The sequence below is a fragment of the Cygnus olor genome, chromosome 24 (assembly GCF_009769625.2).
Source record: "Cygnus olor isolate bCygOlo1 chromosome 24, bCygOlo1.pri.v2, whole genome shotgun sequence".
Lineage (NCBI taxonomy): Eukaryota > Metazoa > Chordata > Aves > Anseriformes > Anatidae > Cygnus > Cygnus olor.
Genome location: NC_049192.1, coordinates 6,599,309 through 6,621,359, shown reverse-complemented (window position 1 = coordinate 6,621,359; position 22,051 = coordinate 6,599,309). Strand labels below are relative to the sequence as shown.

The following is a 22,051-nucleotide window of genomic DNA, read 5'->3' as shown; positions in this document are numbered from 1 at the left end:
TCGGGTCACGCGTGGGGCCCCTCCCCGTGAGCCCTTCGCGCACTGAGCCCGTTTGGTCCCGCGGCGCCACCGTCCGCGCGCGTCACGTGACTGGCGCCGCTGCCAGGAGCCGCCGGAGCAGGGCGGAAGCGAGGGCGCGGGGCCGGCGGCATGGAGGGGACCCTGGAGCAGCACCTGGAGGACACGTGCGGGGGGGGAGCGGGGGGGGAGCGGGGGGGGGCGGGGAGGGCGAGGCCGCGGGGGGGGGCGGGGGGAGCGGGGGGAGCGGGGCCGCCCCGGCGCTCACCGCCGCCCTCTGCCCGCAGCATGAAGAGCCCGGCCGTGGTGGGCGTCCTGTGCACCGACTCGCAGGGCCTCAACCTGGGGTGTGAGTAACGGGGCCGGGGCCGGGGCCCCCCGGCCAAGGGCCTGAGGGGAAGGCGCGCGAGGGGCGGCGGAGGGCCCCGGGTTGGCTCAGCCCAGAGCAGGCCGAGGGGAGGCCTCCTGGCGGCCCGCAGCCCCCTCACGGGGAGCGGGGGGCAGGCGCTGAGCTCTGCGCTCTGGGGACGGCGCCGGGGCCCGAGGGCTGGAGCCGGGGCAGGGGAGGGTCAGGCTGGGCGTTCGGGCGGGGGTCTGCGCCGTGGTTAGGGTCGCACGCTGGGACAGGCTCCCCGGGGCAGCGGTCACGGCACCGGGCCTGCCGGAGTCCAAGAAGCGTTTGCACAACGCTCTTGGACATAGGGTTTGATTTTGGGGTGATTCTGTGCGGGGCTAGGAGTTGGACTTGATGATCCGTGTGGGTCCCTTCCAGCTTGGGATATGCTGTAATTCTAAACCTCAACCTGTTCCTGACGCTTAAAATCAATTTTTTTAGAGGGGCCACAGTTTGGGGAGATGCTGTGTCAGCCCGCAGAGGGACAGTGGGACTGGCAGGAGCAGACCCACCTGGCTCTGTGCGGGGGCTGCTTCCTGTGCACGCATGGTTTTAGTCAGCATCTCCCTTGCCTCGCAGGCCGAGGAACACTCTCCGATGAGCACGCCGGCGTCATCTCTGTCCTCGCCCAGCAGGCAGCCAAGCTCACCTCCGACCCAACCGATATACCTGTGGTATGCCTGGAGTCAGACAGCGGGTGAGCATCCAGCCCAGGGGTGCTGCTTTTCTCTGCGTTCACCTTTCCCCCCATCTTTTGGGATCTCCTAGGGGGGTCAAATCTAGAGCACTGCTCTCTCTCTTTTAGTAAACCGGCAGGCTTGGAGGAAGCTCCATCTCCAAAGCTACATGGAGAGGGCAGTCACAAATAGGCATGGGAAATATTAGATTAATGGGACCTCAAATAACAGGAACTGTAAAAGCAGAAGGAAGCCTTTCAGGGGCTGGTGGCTACTCCAGCATGATACTTCTTCCGCTGTTGGGATCCCCGTGGATAATTTAGCCCATGACGTAGTGTCATTTTTTTGCCAGTTTTGTTAGTGAAGACTTTTCCAGCACTCTTCCTGGGAGGGACGGGAAGAGATGCAGCAACTGAGAGGTCTAGCACAGAGCTGCCCATCTGGTTTTCCACCCAAGTCAGCTTCTGCTCTCGTAGCTGGCTTCTCAACTGCCTCACTTCCCTTGTTCTAGGAATATCATGATCCAGAAGCATGACAGCATCACTGTAGCAGTGCACAAGCTGGCATCCTGACCCTGACATCCTGATGCTCCACTCCAGACCAGCTCCTCACTGGACGACGACTCTCCTCTCTGTGCTCCAGTGCGAAACATGCTTCTAGTACCAAATCTGGGCTGAAGGCTCTCCCTCTCTATTTAACAGCTCCTGTGCAGCTGTCAGGGTTTCCAATTTGCATTTTAGCACGTGTGCTGCTGAGGATGAAATGCGGGTCACTCACCGAGCTTGTGTAATGATAGATACTACAAAGCGTGTGTGTGTATGTGTGTGGCCTTATTTGTTGGAGAAATCAATAAATGACCTGCAAAAACATGCCTTTGCTTCTCTTTGCTCCTACTTTGAAAACTGTTGCTCGTTGCTTTCCCAAAAGCCAAGTGAGGTACCATCTGCCAGTCCGTTCTTCATTAGCGTTTCTATAGAGAAAAGGAGTAATGCACAAAGACTTGGATTAATGGCGGGTCCTCCAGGGGAAAAGGTACAAACACTTTCCTAGGAATTTCTCCTGGGAAATGTTTAGCCTCCCGTAGTTAAATTGTCCATGTGAGAATGAGTTGCTTATCAGGTCTTGGGCTGAAGTTCAAACCTAAACTTGTTGGCCCTGTCTGTGCTGCCTGCCGTGGCTGCATGAACCGCAAATGGATGTTGACAACATCCTTACAAACCCAGGCCTTTGTTCACTTTATATATGAAATGGTACAGGGAAACAATCCTGCAGAAAGGCTTTTCCCTCGAAAAACTGCTATGCTCAGATGCTTCCTCCATACAGGGAAAAGGAGCTGGCCTGCAGCTGTCCTCACGCATAAAGCAGAAAGGAAGCTTCACGGTGGAGCACAAGCTAACAGGGCTGGGTCAGAGAGAAAATCTGCATTCACGCTGCTTTGACTTTACTACTGCACGAGTCGGTGGCCCTCCCAATCTCATAGTCGCTGTTTTGGATGAAACAGGCATGAGGGACAAGCCCACCCTGCCCAGCTGGGCTACACCCCCCTGTTAAGTTCAATTAACAACGCGGCCTCTAAGCAGGAGCGGAGGGGGATCTGCGCCCCCCCCCCCCCCCCCCCCCCCCCCCGCTGGCTGCTCTGGAAGGAGAGCACTGCCACCGCTGCCAGGTGGCCATCCCCAAAGTCACCTGCACGCGGCTCAGGAAGATGCTGTGGGATGAACAGCTGTGTTTTAGGCACCCAGCCTGCAGGCGTGGAGGAGGGATGTCTGCTGCCTGCAAACTCGAGAATCCTTCTGAGAACTGGCTTTCCTGACTCTCCTCCTCCAGCCGTGGCCAGCCCCTGCCCGTGTCCTGCAGCCACGTACAGACGCCTGCCCCAAAAATGAAAAGCTGCCATGTGCCTAAATCACCACGGGGATCCTGTCTGAGCTGTGGAGTAATGAATACACCAACCTCGGGCGCCCCAGTCTGTGCTCAGCTCCTCGAACCTCCCTTTTGGGTGCTATGAACATCCCCAAATTTTGAGCAATTTCATTTCCCATCCATGCCTTGTGTTTCCAGCACCATCAAGGCACAGCACACAAAGCTCTGTGCTATTAACTCATTCCCTCCCCCCTTTTCTTTGTTGTTTGATACTCAAGTTCCAAGCTTATCTACTCAGAAGAGAGTAATATTGCACATTTTAAATAGCCAGAAGCCAGCAGAAGCTGTTGTCCCTTGAAGAGCAAAAAGGCAAGGGGACGGGGCATGTGGCTGGTTTTCAGCACCTCAATGAGCACAGAAGGGCACAGCAGCACTCCGTGCTCCCAGTAACAAGCCCTGGGACCGCTGCACTCATTAACAGGGCCCCGCATTTGCTCCCTGGCCGCACGCAGAGCAGCTCGAGCCGAGGAGGCCGAGCGGTTCCTCCAGGACGTCTGGGGCGCAGTCACTGCACCCGCTGCTGCCGCCGCCTCCTCCCCAGCACCCCCGGCCTCTGTGAGCTGCTGTCCTCCGAGCCTTTAAACCACACGCACTGCAAAACCCATCCCACTTCAGTAAAAGCTCAATGCACGCATTACCAGCCCTGCTACAGCGAAAGCTTCTCCCTAGCCCCGGAGTTACCCCGGTCCGTCCAACCCTGTCTTTCTGTCCTAGGATCCTGCAGCGGGCTGGAGCGCTGCCTGCTCTGCCAAGGCAGGGAGGGGACAGGTCGTCAGGATCCTACAGTTCCATCTTACTTTAGGGACGTCAATCGGGGTGACAGGTCAGCCGAAATGGGGGCACAAAGCATAGCGGCTCTGCTTGCCCTGGACTTTGTGCATAGTCACAACGGAGGCACGGAGCGAACTCAAATGCACTCGGCTACCAGCTCCTGCCCTGATCCCGCTGCGGAGCACCTTGGCTGTAAAACGCGAAGCTTTCCAGGCTCTCTCCTATTTCTGGGGCCAAGGGCTGGGTGGCCGCTCGCCGCCCAGGGCTTGGCTTCAGGCCACCATTGCCACCTACCGCTCCACTCCATGTCTAGCAGGACCCGGAGCCTTGCCTGGAGCTGGATCCTTGCAGGCTTTTCCTCCAGAGGCTCCATTTCCTCCAGGCAGGATTTCTGCTCGGCGAAAGCCCCGGCCAGGGAAGGGGAGGGACTCCTGGCCTGGAGGCAGTGCGGAGGAGGAAGGCTCCGTCCACAAAGCCCCAGCGCCGACGTCCTGCCTTGGCTGTCCTCACCGGGGACGGATGAGGGACCAGACTTGGGGGCAGCAGGTCCCAATGGGGGGATCTTGTTTCTGGAGCAAATGAAGAGAAGATTCCTCTTTGCAATCTGCTGTTTCAGGGAAGGTTTTCCAGCATGCAGCAGCAAGACGGTAAGGAACAGTTTCACGTTTATCAACCCCACCACGGGAGGTGCAGCACAGGCGAGGCGATGGGAAGGAGGGGAGCAGAGGAAGGTGGGAAATGGACAGCTTCCCCTGAGAGCTCAAAGACGGGTAACAGACAGTGAACCCCCGACTTCGGGCAAACCTGTGCTCTAAAGCACAGACTGAGTGCTCTAAAGCAGCGGGGAGGTGCTCGTCACTTGAAATCACTGAATATTAAGTAGCTTTAGCAATTTGGTGGGAAGGAGAAAGGAGTCTAAGCTGTTTGCAGCCAGCGATTATGTGCAACCTAATATCCATTGGAAAAGGGCTTGGTAAAAGCTTCACCCATCCTCAAAAGCTTTCTCAAGTCGAACACAAAATGCTGCTTCCTGTTCAATGGGAAAGGACCAAAGGGGTTCAAGGGCAGCTGATGCTCTCAGGGAAGCAGCTTCACAGGTTAACTGCAACAGCAAGGAAGCAAGGAGCTACTGCACCCCAAAATTCTCATTTCCAGGGGAAAGGAAAGAGGAAAAGCTGGAGTCAGAGCCACCAGCAGCGATGGGAGACGCAAGCCAAGGCACAGGTGGAGGGTGGGCATGGGCAGCGGTGCTCCACTTCTTCCTGGTAAGCAGAGAACAAACTCATCTAAAACCTTTGGAAGCTGGGGTCTGTGGAAAGTCCCAAGTCTGGCGCATGCAGGACAGGCTAACCCTGTCCAACCGATGGCAGAATAAGATAGGCAATCACTAAGAGACAAAGTGCTTTGCCACACCGCGGACAGGCAGACAGTGGTCCCTGCTTCGCTGCTGGCTGAGCAAAGAGCTCTGTCGCCACAGGCCCCGCTCGCAAGGACGCGACCATCCTCACCTCCCCCGAGCCGCCTCTGTCCCCACGCTGGTTTTGTCACTACGCAGGAGCCAGGAAATCCCACCTGGAAAGCAGTGGTCCTGCACGCCCCCATGCCACGTGCTTCAATACCAACACCCGAGCCCAGGCGATCCCCCCCGTCGGTGATAAAGAAAACCCCAGCACGCAGCTAGGAACGCCGGGACGCGCAGGAAACCTTCCCCCCTTCCACCCCACTGCGGAGTGCATCTGGCAGTGTCCACAGCTGCCAATCGTTAACCCCAGCTCGAGGAGGAGGGAGGCAGGACACCGAGGGCACCAACTGTCCTTTGCCCCGTGGCGGGGCCAGCCAAGGAAATGGGGCTGGCAAACACCCGCGCCTGCTCCGCTCGTCTCCCATCCTCTGCTGGCAATGTTTCATAGCATTGAGACCTGTTCATTATTATTTTTTAATACTAAAAACACAATTTGCAAAGCAAAACACACCGGCAGAGTTAAGCTCTGGTGTTATTTTGCTCTTTTTCTTTGAAAAAGCCAGTTTTGTACAGGATTCGGGTGAGCTTAAAGCACAACGTGGCCACCACGAGTCCACCCTAACGACATCCCCCCAACACTCGCTGCACCCCTGCTCGCAGTTTCTTTCTCCCAGAACACAACAAGTTATCCCGAACGAGGGAGCACACAAAGCAGCAGGAAAGCAGCACCTGTCCCCTGCAGCACCTGACCTGCTTCTGATCTGAACTCAGGTTAACGTGCTTGTGATGGGAATGCTCAAGACCTTTGGCATTTTCTTCGTGGCTTTTCAAGAGGAGGTGGGGGGCTCCTCGGAGCAAGTCAGCTGGATCGGCTCCATCATGTCCTCGCTGCGCTTCCTGGGAGGTGAGCAGGCGCCACGGGGGCTGGGGCAGTGCTGCAGCCTCGGGTTGCTCTGATGGATGGGGCACTGGGGTGCTCTGGGGGTGGCACCTCCGTCCCCAGCCGCGGGGTCACGGCACCTTGCTGTAGCTGCTTGGTTATAGAGGACACGAGCAAATCCTCAGCCCTAGCAGCATTACTAATGTCTCCAATCAAACCAGCTGCTGAATAATTCACCAGAGCTGTGTTGTGCAGCAAGAAGCAGGTTAAGGAAATCTGGAAGTTTGGGCTTCAATTCCGTCCTCTTCCCCCAGATTTCCAGGGTCCAAGTTTCCAGGCCCTGCGGAGCATCAGCTGTCATTTTGGGGCACAAGAGCTCTGCCTCTTTTCCCTTGCAGCCCCGCTGGTGGCCGTGGTCTGCAGGAGGCTGGGCGAGCGGCCGACCTCCGTCATCGGGGCCGGCTTGGTCAGCGGCGGCTGCCTGCTCAGCACGCAGGCCACCAGCGTCCCCTTCCTCTGCGTCTCCATGGGACTCCTCCTGGGTGAGCTGCCTGCGGCGCACGGGCGCGTGGGGACCTCACTGCACACAACGAGCAGAAGCAGCTCAGTTAAACCAGGCTGTGTCCCCACCGTCACCGGTCCCTTTACTGCCACCAGCCCCCTTCCATGAGATGTCGCACGAAACCCCAAAGCTTCGTGCTCAGGAACATAAGATACCAATTTCAACATGCTAGACCACACTAACTTTGTTTTGTTTTCCCCTGGACCCAACATATGCCACAAATCCTGGCCTTTTAATCCCTTCGTAAAAGTGCACAGCCTCAAAAACCCTGGACACTAAACAACATGCCCGAAATCCTGTTCTCCACTGATAGCAACAGCAGTCAGCCCCCGCCTTCATTTTCACCTCCATTGCAGGGAGAATAAGCTTAGGACAGCACGCCTCTGAATCCCCAGACCTCCCGATACGAAGCAGCCGCTTCTTGGCACTAACATCCCACTTCCACCCGTGTCGCAGGCATGGGGTTCTGCTGCCTTTACCAGGCAGCAGCGGTGATGACGGCCAAGCGCTGCAGGACGCGGCTGGCTTTCTCCAACGCCATCGCCCGCTCGGGAATGGGACTGACGTTCCTGATAGCGCCCTTCACACAGCTCCTCATCGATTCCTACGGCTGGCAAGGTGAGCGCATCTCCCGCTTTCCACATCCCTCAGTGTGAAGAAGGCACCTGAGGCTCTTTTTAAAAACTAAAATTGGATGCACCAAGGAACAACTTGGCCTCTTTCTAGGTTAGTTTGGGGATATCTACTTTTACTATGCTGTTTCAGGACAGTCCATCATTTTTGATGAGTGAAAATAAAACAACCCACCCCAGATTCTGTTTTCTTTTTGCATGCATCAGAAAGAAAGGGACTTCCAGCCCAAAAGCCAGAACAACGGCTCCGGCAAGGCACCTTTACCTCTTTGCTGATCTTTCTCCATGTCCAACATGGATTACATCCTGTCTAAAAAAGATCTAAAAGAAAAAAAAAAAAGGCATCTTTTGTCTTTGTTTAGGTACTCTCCTGATTTTTGGAGGCATCATGCTAAACCTCGTGCCTTCCAGCATGCTGCTGCGTCCCATCAGCACCCAGCTGCCTCAACGCTCCTCTGCTAAAAATCACGACAATGAGTCTTCAGTGCCAAAAAAAGATTCAGAAACCCTTGCTAGACACCTGGATGAAGCCCCTGACAGGGGAGTGCAGCTTGGCCACACACAGGACCTGCCCATCACAGAGCAACCCGTGGCACACTGCAGTGGAGACATCTCTGGGCCGGCAATTGCAGAGGTGTCGGAAGGGCTGGAGAAAGCCCCTGCAGACCACAGCTCACCAGAAACAGCCAGCGAGGCCATGAGTAGCTGTAAACCCCTCCCAGCGACCAAAGAAGAAAATCCACAGCCTCTCCTTGACTTTTCCCCTTTGAAGGATCCCCTCTTCTACATTTTTACATGGTCTTTTTTGTTCAGCCACTTGGCCTACTTCGTGCCCATCTTCCACCTGGTAGCAAGAGCCAGGACGTTGGGCATAAGCAGCATGGATGCTTCTTACCTCATTTCAGTGGCTGGTAGGCAAAAGAATCTTTTCAACACATTTATAATTACAATGATGCCAAAATAGGAAAGAAATACAACACAAATCTTGCCAAGGAATAGTCCCAAATGTGTTCTAGAATAAATCTTCATGGAAGAGCTTAAGCTCACAGCCCTTAGCCCCCATTCTGTATATATAGTGTCGCCTTCTGTACAAGTACAAAGTTGCTCTCACATGGTGGGTGGTTCTCTCAACCTAAGCCAGATGATCACCCATCCCTTCTGCAATGAACAAACACAAGTTTCAAATTGCATAGGTGCTACCAGTCCTCCCAAGCCTTCCCACAAATCTCCCTGCTTTGCTTAAACCCACAAAAGCCACAGAAATCCAGAGTCACTCAGAAATCCAGGACCTCTAGTCTGACCCAGGAATGTATGCAGAGAGAAATACGGTATTAGGAGAGAAAAACAACAAAAACACACTAATAAATTGGATCTAGCCATTTGGATTTGGCATATTCACCTGAAAGGAGGGAAAAAAATACCACCCGCCCCCAAAAAATAATGGCATAAAGAAGGCATTACACTGAAGTCACATCAGGTTAAAAAAGTGGCTCCATTCTCAGTCATGATAAAATATTTTATTACACAAAAATAAATTTGTCTTCTACAGTGCTGTATAACATTTAGAAATTATGCATGCTGTGGAAGAGTCTAGAAAGAGATCACAGCAATTAATCTGACATTTTGAATTAAGAGTAGGAGGGTCAGCAAGATAGAGCTGACAGTTATCAGTCCTTTCACCTTTAGTTTATAAAAACACATCCAGAAACATTAAATCAAGTATCAAAGGTTTGCTGATCCTTCAAAAAAAATGCTGGGCTTTTGTCCTTTTTTGCTTCTTAAAAAAAAACACACACACAAATGAACACTTCTCAGTAGTCTGCTTTTTCTTCCTCTTGAAAAAGATCAAGTGACAAACCTTTCTTTCCTATTTTTACTGAAGGGCACTTCAGAGTTTTCTGTTGAGTGCACAGCCCTTAACTGAATTTCTACAGACCACTTTTGTGCACCCGCAGGCAAAGAAGGCACCAAGGTAAAGAAAAAAGCATGAATTTTACAACAGCCTAAAAATGCCTTCCTGTGGCTTCTTGGCATTGCAGCCCTTTGTGGCCATATCCTTAAAGCAAGTGGCAGGCGGAATGCATTTCACAGCTCCTCACAAAATAGGGAAAAAAATGTAAAAAAAATATCTTCTCAGAGGCTCGATGACCTCCTCTTTCCCCAGGCATCACAGAGACAGTCAGCCAACTTCTCTCGGGGTGGATCGCCGACCAGAACTGGACCAAGAAGTACCACTACCACGCGGCTTACCTGGTGCTCTGTGGCATCACCAACCTGCTCTGCCCTCTGGCGACCACCTTCCCGCTGCTCATGACCTACGCTGTGGCTTTTGCCATTTTCTGCGGTGGATTCCTGGCTCTGGTGCTCCCTGTGCTGGTGAGGATATTTCTTTAAATAATAACAAAAAAATAATAATACACAGTGTTTCCAGCAATATTCCACAAAATACCTAACAACCTTTTCCTAAAGCTAAAGTGCCCTGGGCTGGTGCAGACTTGCATCAGAGGAGTCTCCCCTCCAGAGCCCCCAGTTTGAGCCCCTCGAGAGCCCCAGTCTCCCCCCCAGCCTGCTGACTGGCACGCACAGCCCAGGTGCAACAAAAGCACCCAGAGTCTGCTGCAGATTGTCAGTGATTTGACTCAGCTAATTGCTTCCCACATCCTCCTTTCTAAAGGAGATGGCTCCAGCTCCTGGGAACCAGAATGAATCCATTCATTTACAAGCACTCAGGCAAAACCAGGGAGCTGTGAATATCTGGTCCCAACCCCCGAATTATCTGTAACACACAGACCAGTTCCAGCAGGATCTGGACAGGGAAACAACATTACAATTTGGGATTTCCTCCCGGGAAGGAATGCGGTCAGATTTTACACCAGCCTCCTCAAAGCCTCAGCAGCATTACCAGTTTCAGGAGATGCCCAAACAGCGGGATGAGAGCAACGCACCTTGCATCCCTGTAATTTCAGCGCCGACCTTAAGGAGGCGAGCGGATTCAAGGCTAAACCAGACCTACATGTGCAAAGTCCTCCCAAAATATTACAGCAGCTGAAAAGGAAACTCCCCAGAACAGGTGCTTTGTGCCTTGCTCATTCACATGAACCCTACCAGTAATTATTGATTTGGTTTTTACAATCAGGTAGATCTAGTTGGTGTGCCAAAACTCCACAGCTACTTGGGATTTGCTTCCTTCTTTGCTGGGATAGCAGCCGTCGGTGGACCTCCTCTAGCAGGTAGCTCATACATTACATACCACACATACCCACCACAGATATCCACCAATTAAATGTACTTCTGGTTCACTCTCCTACCCGTAAGCATCCACAGATGGTCTTTCTGTCTAAGTAGAAAAAAGCATATTTAAGAACATTATCTTTATGCACAGGCAATGTTTTTGCTCATGAATTTGCAAAGCCCAACCAGCAGTCTAACAGCTGCATGGGAAAAAGGATGCTGGCCTCCAACCCCCGCCTCCCCCCCTTTATAAGCCTGACCACAACAGATCAATGGTGACCACACCACCACAGATTTTACCACTAAGAATGCATTATTAATACTGAGCTAGAAACGGAGGGACAGGAGGGGAGACAGCTTGATAAAGGCAAGGATTGAACAGGCTCAGCAGCAGCCCTACCGAGCAGAGGCACTGAAATGTACAGCGAAGTCCCAGTAATCTCCTGTTTTGAAGAAGATTACGCTACTTAGCCATGAGAGCTCCTGGGCCCAAAGGTAAGGAGGATGAAAAGCCTTTCCTCTTCTCCCTCTGCCAGGAAACCAAGACAGTTTTGAGTATCTGGCAGATTTCAAGCACTCAGAAATGAGCTTCTGTTCACAAGAGAGGGGCTCATTCTCTTCCATACATCCAGGCCAGGACAAAGCTCATCCTTTTCCTGACCCTTAGCCACACCTCATATCTGGAACGAGGATCTTAGCTGTTCCTACAATGAAAGTGAACAGAAAAAGCTGCAAGGTCAAACACTGGTGTGAACGATGCCCCATCACCCACCTAGCAGATGTGCCCTGAACTCAGCCTAAAACCTGGCAAGCTGTTCTTCATCTGCTGTTTCCTGCCCCGTGCTGGCAGCTGCCCCGCGCCTGCAGGCACACTTGGCTCCAAGCTGCCAAGTATTCTGCAATACCACCTCCGTGCTGCAAAGTTTTAGCAAGCCTGCTGTACTGCGGGCATGAGTAAGATTGATTTCCCTAATCAATATCTCTAGGTTGGCCAAACTCTGTATATGGATGCAATTTCAAGCAACTTAAGTACTTCCATTGACAGCGTGCTTTACACTGTCACAGTGATACATAGCCTATACCGGGGAAGATCTCTTCTGCTGATACAAGATGTATGTCCACCACAAAGCAATACCTGTAAAACCATCTGAGTAAATTCTCTGACAGTACAAAAAGAAATAAGTTGGCAATCCTTTATCCATGCATCATACATGCTAACACAGCAGCTACATTTTCATCTGCTTCCAATATATTTTTGCTAATTGGAAGCCTTCTGCATTCTGAAGATGCTAACCACTCACTGCGAGAATATGTCTGGATTTTGTAAAGCAAGCAGGTTTCTTGCAAAAGGCCTTGCACAGAAATCAGTCTTCTTAATACAGATGGGATAAATAAAGGCCAAACAAAGCCAAGAAGCAAAACTCTCACTGATCCATCTCAATGTAAGCAGAGCAAGAGGGAAATGATTCAGAGATCAGGATCCAGGTTTGCGATACAAGATAATTTTCAGTTTTCTGCAATTTTCTCTTCCAATTCTTTTTCTTTCTTCTGCAATTTTCCTCCTCCAACACAGCTGTATTAAGCATGAATACTGAATGGGACTAGAAACTACTGATTAAGTTTCTAAAAGCAGCTGCTCCTTGCAGAATACAGAATGGGATTTAAATGCTACGTAATATCTTGGGGTTTAGTGCCTTTGACTGCTGCTGACTTTCCTAAAAGTTCGACTTCAGAAGTACGATTTTTAGAATTTTATGAAGACAAATTTTTATAGCGAACCCCAAGACATAACATTAACACGCATATTAAAAAATGCTTATTTTACACACTAGAGCAAAGCCTAATCACAATGCAACAAAAAGGTGACTTACCTGCAAATCTGTTTAACTTAAAGCCCTCAAGTCTGGAGGCAGCCAGCCCGACTGAAAGCCTGGGGTGAGAAGCCTGACGGCTTGCTCACAGCTGTTTGCCTGCAAGCGCTGTTGGACGCTCCTGCCCTTCTGAAAAACAAAACCAAAGTGGAACAAGACAAAACAAACATTATTTTGGCAAGCCGCAACCAAGCTAAGGAGGGAGAGGATATTTTATTTCCATAAACAGGACAAATCAGTAACTCACACTGCAAAAGGAAAAAACCAAACAAACTACGTAATCCGAGATTACAGAATAGATTCCAGCAGCCAGCACACAAAAACTCCAGCCCCAACAAACGTGCGGTGAAGGGGGAGAGAAAGGAATCATTTGAAAGCTGCATTGGCACATACATTTAGATGCTTTCACCTAAATTCTGCCTGTCTCTTCATGCTAGATATTGCTGCTAGGACATCTGTAATAAACAAAACCCCGAGGTGCCAGATCCCTCTGCTGATCACAGAGCAGTGGTGCAATTTCAACAACCCAACCGCAGCCCACAGCATAAGCATGTGCAGTGCTTGTTTGCATTGTACCACTTTACATGCCAGGGATTTACCGGCATTGCTTGCAAAACTGCTGCTCTGTTGCACTTTGCAGACCATTGGCTTCTAATTCTGCTCTCTGCAGCAGGAATTTACTTTTATTTTTTGCTCAGGGAGCAGGAACGCAGGCTTTGAAGGCTGGGACGTCTGGTGGTGAAGGCATCACCATCGCTGCTCTGCCAGCCAGGAGGCTATGCTGGTGCTTCAGCACTAGCTTGAGCTTATAGAAAAAAACAGAAAAATCCCACATTTGTAAATATCCAGAAGGCAATTTTTAAAAATAATAGAAATACTCAGAGCTCCACAACTAGAGCACTCTGTCCTGGACACCTACATCTTACAAATGACTACATTAGCATCCCTTGTCCACATCTCACAGACTTTCAGACAGGAAAAACTGATCCCACCTCTCAGAATAAACAACCCTGCACAACATACAGGGCCCAGGAGCGGGACCTGCATCACCATGTCCTACACCACAGGGTCCCCTTCCGACAGACAGCACCGTCACAGAATGGCCGAGGTTGGAAGGGACCTCTGAAGATCATCTAGTCCAACCACGATGGGTTCTTGGCTCTGCCCTCTGGCCAAGGCACATGCAGGGCTCAAACAATATCCCTGAGAAAAAAACAGAGCTGAAACCTCACAGCATAGGCATGGGATAACAAACCAAATGCCGCTGGCAAGCCCACAGGGAAGCGGCAGTAGAGCAAAGCAACACGAGCCTTTCCCCCGTTCTACAGACCTCCATGGCCATACAAATCTACAGGAAGGAAACATTAGCACCTCTCGCCAGTCACACAGCCACGTCCCGAGCAGCATCACTCCCTTTCCCACTGAGAGCTGGGGCGCTCACAGGTACAGCGGGAATAGTGCTCCAGTGCAAAGCTGGGATCTCTTGGGACAAGGTTGCTGTTTCCACTCCTTTCCAGTTTTAAGAATCCCAGACTCAGGCCAGATCTAACACTGGTGTAAATTGTGTAAATCTGTGGATGTCAGGGAGGAATTCTGGTGTAGACCAGTAGCAGATCTAGCTCAGCTGGCCACTCTGCTGCTAACCCACCTTGTGCATCCATATGCCAGATTTGGGAGTATGTTACAGAATTTATTACACACAGTAGCAACTCCTATTGCTTTGTATATTTTAGATTCAAACAGAGGAATTATGCACATTTAAACTGAAATGTCCAGATACTAGATGATATGATGTAACCAAACAAAACACTTAAAGGTCATTTTTAAAAGGCACTCTGCCCCCTTGCAGATACCTGAGTCTCTACTGAATGTAGGTTTTCCTTTTAAGTGCTGGCAAAGCTACCTTTAAGCAAGTTCACTCCCTGCTCTTGGTCTGGGATCTTTCATATTAGACAGGTTGTGTTAAACTGGGCCTGCTCACAAGGCAGCAGGTCTGGGGAATCCAGAGATTGCAGTGCGGATGTTGCAAAGGAGTCAACTCGTTACCAATGGGACCTAACATCTGCTGCACCAGCTACTTCTTGCCCACCTACTGAAACAGGAAAAAAAAAGTTGGGGATTAAATTCCATCAGATTAAAATCCACTTCCACTACAAGGATCCGGCAACATCAGCCCCAGGAAGAACATCCTACACGTTTGCCAGTTACACCTATCACAACCATCCTAACCTGACCAGGCACCAGCCGTCCGTGCTGCACAGCCACGGTTAAGGTAACCTAAAGAAAATATCGGAGGCATTCTGAAATGAGAACACACATCCTTCACTTCCCGCCCACCTCCCAAAAGGCTTTTGGTGAGAAAATCCAACAGCTTTACTAACGATCTTTCCTCCCACAGGGTGGCTGTATGACTACACGCAGACCTATGCCTGCTCTTTCCTCTTTGCTGGAGCCTGTGCTCTCATCTCGCCCATGTCCTTCTTCTTTGAGCCGCTGGCCCAGAAGTGGAAGCTAAACGAAGCCAACCCGAGCAACGTCCCCACGCTGGGCTGAAGCTTTAAGGCAGCAGAAGCTTTGAAGAACCAGCTTCATTGCACCTGCAACCAGACGCGGCGGCCAGCACAGACCTTCTGCACCCAAAGCTACCAATGGCAGTGAAATCAAACCAGGGATTTTCAGATGTCAGACTCACCGTTAGCATTTCTAGATGTTTCTGGTCCACGTGTGATTAAAGCCACCTGAGAACCACGTAGGGTAACGCACTGTTTGACAGGAAGGAACACAGCTGGCGGCCGGGGGGACGTGGGGGCTCTGCCAGCTCCCAGCTGGGGACAAGGGGCCTGGCAGCCCCTGGCCCCCCCATCCTCTGCCCAGCACGAAGCTGCCTCGCCTCCAGGACATGGCGGCCAGGAGCTCCCGAGTGCCAAAGCACAGGGGAAGGTTTCAGCTTATTTACTCAGATATGACTAATTAGCAACGGGGAGGGATGCAGGGACACAGATTGGTACAAGAGATAAGGTTTTAACTTCCAACAGGATGAGAAAATCAGCTGGGCATAGAATATCCTGAGTTGGAATGGACCCATACGGATCATCGAGTCCAACTCCTGGCACCGCAGAGGTCTACCCAAAAATTCTGACCCTGTGACTAAGTGCACAGTCCAAACGCTTCTTAAACTCCAACAGGCTTGGTGCCATGACTGTGTCCCTGGGGAGCCTGTTCCAGTGGGCGACCACCCTCTCAGTGAAGAACCTCTTCCTGATGTCCAGCCTGAACCTCCCCTGCCTCAGCTTGACACCATTCCTGCGGGTCCTATCACTGGTGACTAAAGAGGAGAGATCGGCACCTGCCCATCCACTCCCCTCGCGAGGAAGCTGTAGGCCGCGATGAGATCTCCCCTCAGCCTCCTCTTTCCCAGGCTGAACAGGCCAAGTGACCTCAGCCTCTCCTCACACGTCTCCCCCTCCAGACCCTTCACCATCTTCGTAGCCCTGTTAGCCCTATTTTATTAGGCTTTGTGAAAGGAATTTGTTTGGAGAGTTTGGAAACGCTCGAAGGCCGTAGCCTAAAGAAACTCTAGTATGGCATTGGTTGTCATGGCAGAGGACTTGGAACCAAAACCCATGACAGGGCAAGCTTCCAGCCCCACAGCCGCTCATCATGCCCTCGCGCCCGCTTCCCAGCACAGCACCCGGAGCCTCGCTGGGGGCTCAGCAAGCCCGTGCTCTGCCAGCACCCTACAGCTTTCCTTTGGAGGGGCAGGGTGCAGCTGTCCTGCCTTTCTGGCCGCTATTGAGGCTGCGATTTTCTGTGTTATCACCTTTAAAATTATTACGCAGAGCTGGGATATCACAGGGGTTTTACATGGCCACCAACTCAGCCACTAGCACAATCCTTCCCCACTCGCCCCCTTTTCTTTTACAGCATCAAGAGTTATTCCCCTACAGAAACATTCCTTTAAACTGCCCAATGGGTTATTTCAAGCACAAAATTAAGCGGTCTACGTTTAATAAAAAGCTGCACAACTTCACAGCTGCATTAAGCAGCTCAGACATCGCTGCAGGCAGGACAGCTCACTCGCAGGTGATGGGCCATATTCAACAGTTACACAACCAAACAAAGCCAAACTGAAATAAGGGAAATATTTTAGTCCTGAATTTGCACTCAGTGGGGAATATCAGTGGTATAAAACGCCTGTTTTTTCATAGATCTGCCTGTTCACAGCTTCCTCCAATTCCTGCAGAAATCCACAGGCAGCAAATGCTTCAAAAATTGTCCTTTCACATCCAAACCGCAGCATCAAACACAGCATGTGATCCACCTGTACCAGCTTATGCTTAGATCCACGAGAGGATCTCGCATGTCATTTGCTGAGCAACCAGGGTTTAAGGATAAAAAAAAGACTATTTGAGGTGTTTAAGGCACTGGGGATTGAAGAGGGGCAAGCGGATCCCATGTAATTTGTCTCAAGCCAGTCCTGCACTGCACATTGGGCTAAGACCTTCAGCAGGGACGAAGCTTTCATTTGCAAATTTAAGTTTTCACCTCTTGAAATATTCATGCTCCTACTGAACAAATTAAAGACTACTGGTTCTGTTGCTGTAATAGAAACTATTCAGGCTTTACTGGCTTATGCTTGGCTTCAGGTTTCCAAACTCAAGAGCTTCAAAAATCCCTCTCCTTCTGCATCTCTAATGCACATTTAAGTTCACTAGTGCTTTTTCCTATCCAACAGCGCAAGATCCAGAGACCAAGGCAATGTGCAGATGAAGAAGAGCTGACACACCACATCCTCACCCTGCTGCACTGATCCCACCCTGCCTGATTTATAGTACCTGTCCTCATGCTCTAAGCTCTTCCCCCCTTTCCCTAGATAAACCCACTCTGCTGAACACCGCTCTCATTTCCACACAAGCACTGCTGTTTTCAGCTCTTTTGCTACCAAGAACCAACCCGCAGGATGCAGTGGGCACACCTCATCCCATCTGCTCCAACCTACCTCCCCAGCCTCCAGGATTTTGAGGAGAGTACCCCCTGTCCCCCCTTGCTTGTGCTCTCCATCAGAGTAGCACAGGCCACCACTTCCTTACCCTCATATAAGAAAATTTAGGGTCTCCAACATGCTTGTACCCCCATCTCCTTCTGCAGACAGCTCAGGAGTTCCCATTTCCCACAGCATCCTACCGCACACACAGGCACCACCAGCCTTTATGTGCCTCAGAAATAACTTTGCATAGACAAGGTACCTTTCTCAAGCCCTAATCACCTCCTCTTATCTGTCCAAAAAGGTTGAGGAAAAGAAATCCCTGCTGCGAGAAGCTGCTCCCAGCTGCCCTGCGCAGTCCTACCATCAGCCGGGGTGGTAGGAGAAGTCTTCAAGCTGCTGCCTTTGCAGCTCAGCAGGCTCAGGATAACCTCTGCTGGTCACATCCACTCCTCTCCTCTTGTACCTTTTGCTGAGGAGGCAAACACAAAACAGATGTTTTAGTTTTCCTCGCAACACTGAAAACCAAAGCCATTTATTTACTCGCAAAGTACGCACAACACATACGTTAGAGAAACAAACAGCAACGACAATGGGAACATCTGCCCGGAGGAAGATTTTCCATCCCATTGAAGTCATCTTGCAAATAACTTCATAAAGACAGTTTTGCATAGTAAACAGCATCACACGCTGATCGGATAAATGCTGAAGTAGGGTTTGCTGGGACACAAACAAGTTCAAAAGAAATCTAGCTGTAATCTCTTAGGCTGATAACAAATCCCCCTCATTCCTGCTCCCTTAGTCAACTGCAGAATATAGGGTGGAGAAAACAAGCAGTGTTGGCTTAACATGATCGTCAGCACGGACAGGGCTTTGCTCAGCACGCGGTGCCCTCCCGGTTCTGCCCAGTCCCAAGTCCCACACGCTTCACGGTGCCTCTCAAGCATCATCTCTGCCCTTTTTCTGTAATGCTCATCGCTACCAAGCCACTAGAGATCTTTCTCATGAAGTAATTTAACTTGTAAAACAAATAAAACAGCCTGGAGAAACCCAGTGCTTGTAGTCAGCAGGTACAGCACCCTCCTGTCCCAAGCTCATCTTTCGCACACGTGGTGCCCGTGGGTCACTCACCACGGTGGGCTGTGCCCCGCTCCCACCTGGATGACAAACCAGGTTTGGAAGCACTTCAGCAAAGAGCCTTTGGTTTGAAAACCTCCCTAAAATTCACACCAGGAGAACAGCGCAGAGAAACCAGATGCTAGAGATCTTGCAAAAGATAGAGCAAAGCTTGTTACTGATGCAGAAGAGTAATGAAAGCTTTTACACGAAGCCTAATGAAACAGCCTCCAGTTCTCACCATATCCCAACAGAAACCTGGTGCAACATCCCTGGGCGCCTTTGAAAAAAAAAATCTACTTTATTTAGATAAAAAGCCTTCTAAGTAATGGCAGACAGGGAACCGTTAGCCTGATTCCTGATTAATTTTAGCACTACAAAACTGAAGAAAGGCGGGGGGGATCAAACACAGGCTCAGCTTCTCCAGTGGGAAATCGCAGCACCTGCTGCTGTCACTACGCATCAGTTCCTGCTGGGATGTTGAGAAACGCACAACCGAGGCCCAAAGAGCTTGGCTGCGAGGCTGCAATCCTTCCGGGGAGCTAGAGGGGCGAAAAATGCTTTTCCATCATTACTCACATTCCGCGATCTCCTCCCACGTATAACCCCGCGCAGCAGCAGCCCTGGCCACAAGGGAGCGAGGAGCAGCAGGAGCTGGGCCGGGCGTCCCGCAGGAGGGAGAAGGCAGCACCCGGCGGACCTGAATCCCACACCAACGGACTTTGCAGAAGCCAAGATAAAACTCTGATTTAGATGGGATTTATCAGCTCTCTCTCTAAAAGCTAAGGAAGACACTGCAATTGGAGATCATATCAAAAACCATACTGCGCAAGTCCTTAACTCATATTGGAATTTTTTATACAAAAGCACCCTCAGCGTATGCTTTCTAGGGCCCTGGCTATCGGCTGCAGCCTCCTCTTGCTGGTTGCGAGTTGGTGGAGGCCTCTTCTGCCTCATCAAAAGGCAGGGCAAAGACTTGAAAACTCGGCTTTAGCCATTCCTCACTACACAAGCGAGCCTCTCCCATCTTGCCCTCAACACGCTCAGCCTGCCTTAACAAAAAAGATCTGCGATAACCAAGCCGGGGACTTCCCCCCTGCTGCTCTCAGGTGCTGCCAACTGATAAACCCAGGCACTGAATGCAGGGAAAGCTGATCCCGATCTTTATTGCGTAATAAGCAACAATCTTTATCTCGGAATAAAATCTGCTCCACAGGCTGGGCTCGATCATTTCCATCCCTTCCCTCGTGTGCACAAGGTGAACTTTGAGCCCCGGCCAAGAAGCTGCAAGGCTCCGGGAGGCGCGACCAGGGCAGGACGCCTGGGGTCAGCCCCACCGCCTGCAGCCGGCTGCCCTGCGCACAGAGCCACACCACGGCTATGCCTGCAGCAGTACCGTGAGAAGCGCTGCCTTTGCAGGACGCTCATTAACTCTGAGAAAAATAAGGCCTACTTAATTCAGGGACAGCTTAAAGAACAAGAATGCTCGCTCGTTGCTCCGTGAGCCGTTTTGGATGGCGACACCCAGCACACCCGCAGCCAGGTGTGCTCCAGCCCACAGCGCTGCTGAGGTCTCCGCTTTTCCCTTAAGCCATAGGGACAAAGCGGAGGGCAATCTAAAATAGCTCGGTAAGGATATGACAACACGGCCTTCCAGCAACAGGAAACAAGGCTGTTCTTCCTTCACCCGCTTGTTTGGCAGATGCCGCGTGTGGTTTCTGCTGTTTACTCGCCCTTACGCACACTGATACCAGGCACGCTGGGCTCCTTCAGTGCTCGCTTCCCTCCTGCCCGCAGCGCGCCCCGCGCCCCAGCCCCTCCAGCACTGCTCTGGTGCTGCGGGCTGCCACTGCGTGGAAATTCAGCACAGCCTGAGCTTGGAAATTTTACTTCCAGCCACATGAAAGCCACCCTGGGAGGTGAGCTGCTTTGTTTTTTGGTTTAAAAAACATCTTTAAAGGTAGCACAGCTACTTTCACTGAAGCTGATGGGAATTTATCAGCTACCCTAATGGAAAAAAAGATGTTTGAAAATACAGAAGTCTTATCTAAAGCTAAAATAAGTTTACAAAGCCTGATCCTCACTGAAATGCTTTCAAGCCTGCAGCAACCACAGAAGATGAGGAACTCACGTTCAAGCCCATGGGCAATTTCAGAAGCAATTCATACGTCAAAGTCTCTATTTCCAAAGCAATGCAGACTTTGCCTCCTAAGTCACCTCTGAGCTTTTGAGCACTTTCCCCTACAGATATGTCTCGCATGGGCAAGATAGGGCCAGGGAGGTGTCTGCACAACCTTCCAGTGACCCCATCACTCCAACAGCTCCATCCCCGTGTCCTCAAGCCTTTAGCCAAGCAAGGGAAGGGAACTACGGAGGAGGAAACAAAGTCAAGGAGGAAGAGAAAAGGCATTTGTTATCAGCCCTCTGACAGCCAGGAACACGTCACGCCAATTCGGTTTGAATCATGCCTTAGTGCAAGAGAAAGGGAGCCGGGCTGGCAGACACCAGGAACGAGGCCTCTCGTTCACCCACCCAAGGGACGGTGCCGTCCCCTTCCTCGCCATGCCCAGGCAGTTCAGGAGCTCACCCCGCACCAACGCTGCCAAAGGTGAGCACCACGAGCAGCTCCCAGGCAGCGCCGCTCCGCCACGAGCACCGCCGGGGCACCGCTGCTCCACCAGCCCCCAGAGCTCCCCAACAGCCCTTGGGAAGCTCGGCCAAAGGAAACGCAGGCTCCCTAACCGGCAAGCCTCCTGCACCCGCGGGTGGCCCCGAGGCACGCTGCGGTTTGGGATTTTGCAGGCCTGGAACACGGTGCTTTCATAGGAACGAAGACACAGACTGAAGTACCCCGATGCTCGCTTGTTACGAACTGCAGGCGTTACGGGGAAAGCTGCCGGCTCAGGGCAGCACCCAGGGCTCCGGCTGAAGCAGTACGCACTGCTGAGAGTCAGCCTGCCCTACTGCTGCGTCTGGGGACAGGAAACGCCGGAGGCGGCTCAAAATCTACAGACCGACCTTCCAATCCGACTGCAGAACTAGGTGTGAAGGTCAAGGCAGGGAAGAAAGCAGCTGAAATACCCGGCCCCCACAATTAACCTGCGGCTCATTGGCAGAGCCACGGCAGCCGCGCACGGTCCCTCGCACGCCGTCCCGACCCGGGACAACACGCGCCAGCCCCACGCCAGCACGGGCACGGCCGGGAGCTCAGCAGAGAGGCAGCCGCAGCACCACCGCCGTGTCGCCGCACCGTTTAATTAACGCATCCATCACTGGAGGAAGATACAAAGGACTGTCAAAAGACATTGTCATAAACGTCAGTGCCGCTCCGTCCTCGGTCTGCGCTCCTCCTGCAGGCACCAGCAGCGCAGCCCCGCGGGGCAGACCCCGCAACCTGCACACAGGGCGACGCCGCCAGCCCTCCAGCAGCTTACCCTGCCTTAACAGTTTACCTCATCCAGTTCTCAAGCTGGCTATAATTAAACACAGGCCCGCAGCTAACAGACAATAACAGGAGGAGATACAACAGG

At 51.7% G+C, this 22,051-nt stretch overlaps 2 protein-coding genes across 3 annotated transcripts; both read left to right on the top strand.

Moving 5' to 3' along the window:
- The first annotated feature begins 27 nt into the window (after window positions 1-27).
- LAMTOR5 (late endosomal/lysosomal adaptor, MAPK and MTOR activator 5) lies at window positions 28-1,958 on the top strand. The gene is made up of 4 exons (XM_040536181.1): window positions 28-185; window positions 306-367; window positions 992-1,109; window positions 1,601-1,958. The coding sequence occupies exons 1-4, from the start codon at window positions 151-153 to the stop codon at window positions 1,659-1,661; spliced, it is 276 nt and encodes a 91-aa protein (XP_040392115.1). The 5' UTR covers window positions 28-150; the 3' UTR covers window positions 1,662-1,958.
- A 2,104-nt stretch (window positions 1,959-4,062) lies between these two features.
- SLC16A4 (solute carrier family 16 member 4) lies at window positions 4,063-15,169 on the top strand. 2 transcript variants are annotated; one of them, XM_040536178.1, is made up of 9 exons: window positions 4,063-4,430; window positions 4,939-5,048; window positions 6,017-6,149; window positions 6,524-6,667; window positions 7,144-7,305; window positions 7,682-8,230; window positions 9,484-9,695; window positions 10,456-10,549; window positions 14,820-15,169. In XM_040536178.1, the coding sequence occupies exons 1-9, from the start codon at window positions 4,415-4,417 to the stop codon at window positions 14,972-14,974; spliced, it is 1,575 nt and encodes a 524-aa protein (XP_040392112.1). In that variant the 5' UTR covers window positions 4,063-4,414; the 3' UTR covers window positions 14,975-15,169. The 2 variants fall into 2 exon arrangements, with proteins under 2 accessions (XP_040392112.1, XP_040392113.1); XM_040536179.1 differs by lacking the exon at window positions 7,682-8,230.
- Window positions 15,170-22,051: the final 6,882 nt, after the last annotated feature.

What these genes read in the sequence shown, in the direction of transcription:
- LAMTOR5 (XM_040536181.1), top strand. Translation starts at nt 151, where the DNA reads ATGGAGGGGACCCTGGAGCAGCACCTGGAGGACAC. An exon ending in GCAGGGCCTCAACCTGGGGT is followed by an intron (nt 368 to 991) that starts GTGAGTAACGGG and finishes CTTGCCTCGCAG; the next exon opens with GCCGAGGAACACTCTCCGAT. An exon ending in TGCCTGGAGTCAGACAGCGG is followed by an intron (nt 1,110 to 1,600) that starts GTGAGCATCCAG and finishes CCCTTGTTCTAG; the next exon opens with GAATATCATGATCCAGAAGC.
- SLC16A4 (XM_040536178.1), top strand. An exon ending in CGGTGCTCCACTTCTTCCTG is followed by an intron (nt 5,049 to 6,016) that starts GTAAGCAGAGAA and finishes ATCTGAACTCAG; the next exon opens with GTTAACGTGCTTGTGATGGG. An exon ending in CGATTCCTACGGCTGGCAAG is followed by an intron (nt 7,306 to 7,681) that starts GTGAGCGCATCT and finishes GTCTTTGTTTAG; the next exon opens with GTACTCTCCTGATTTTTGGA.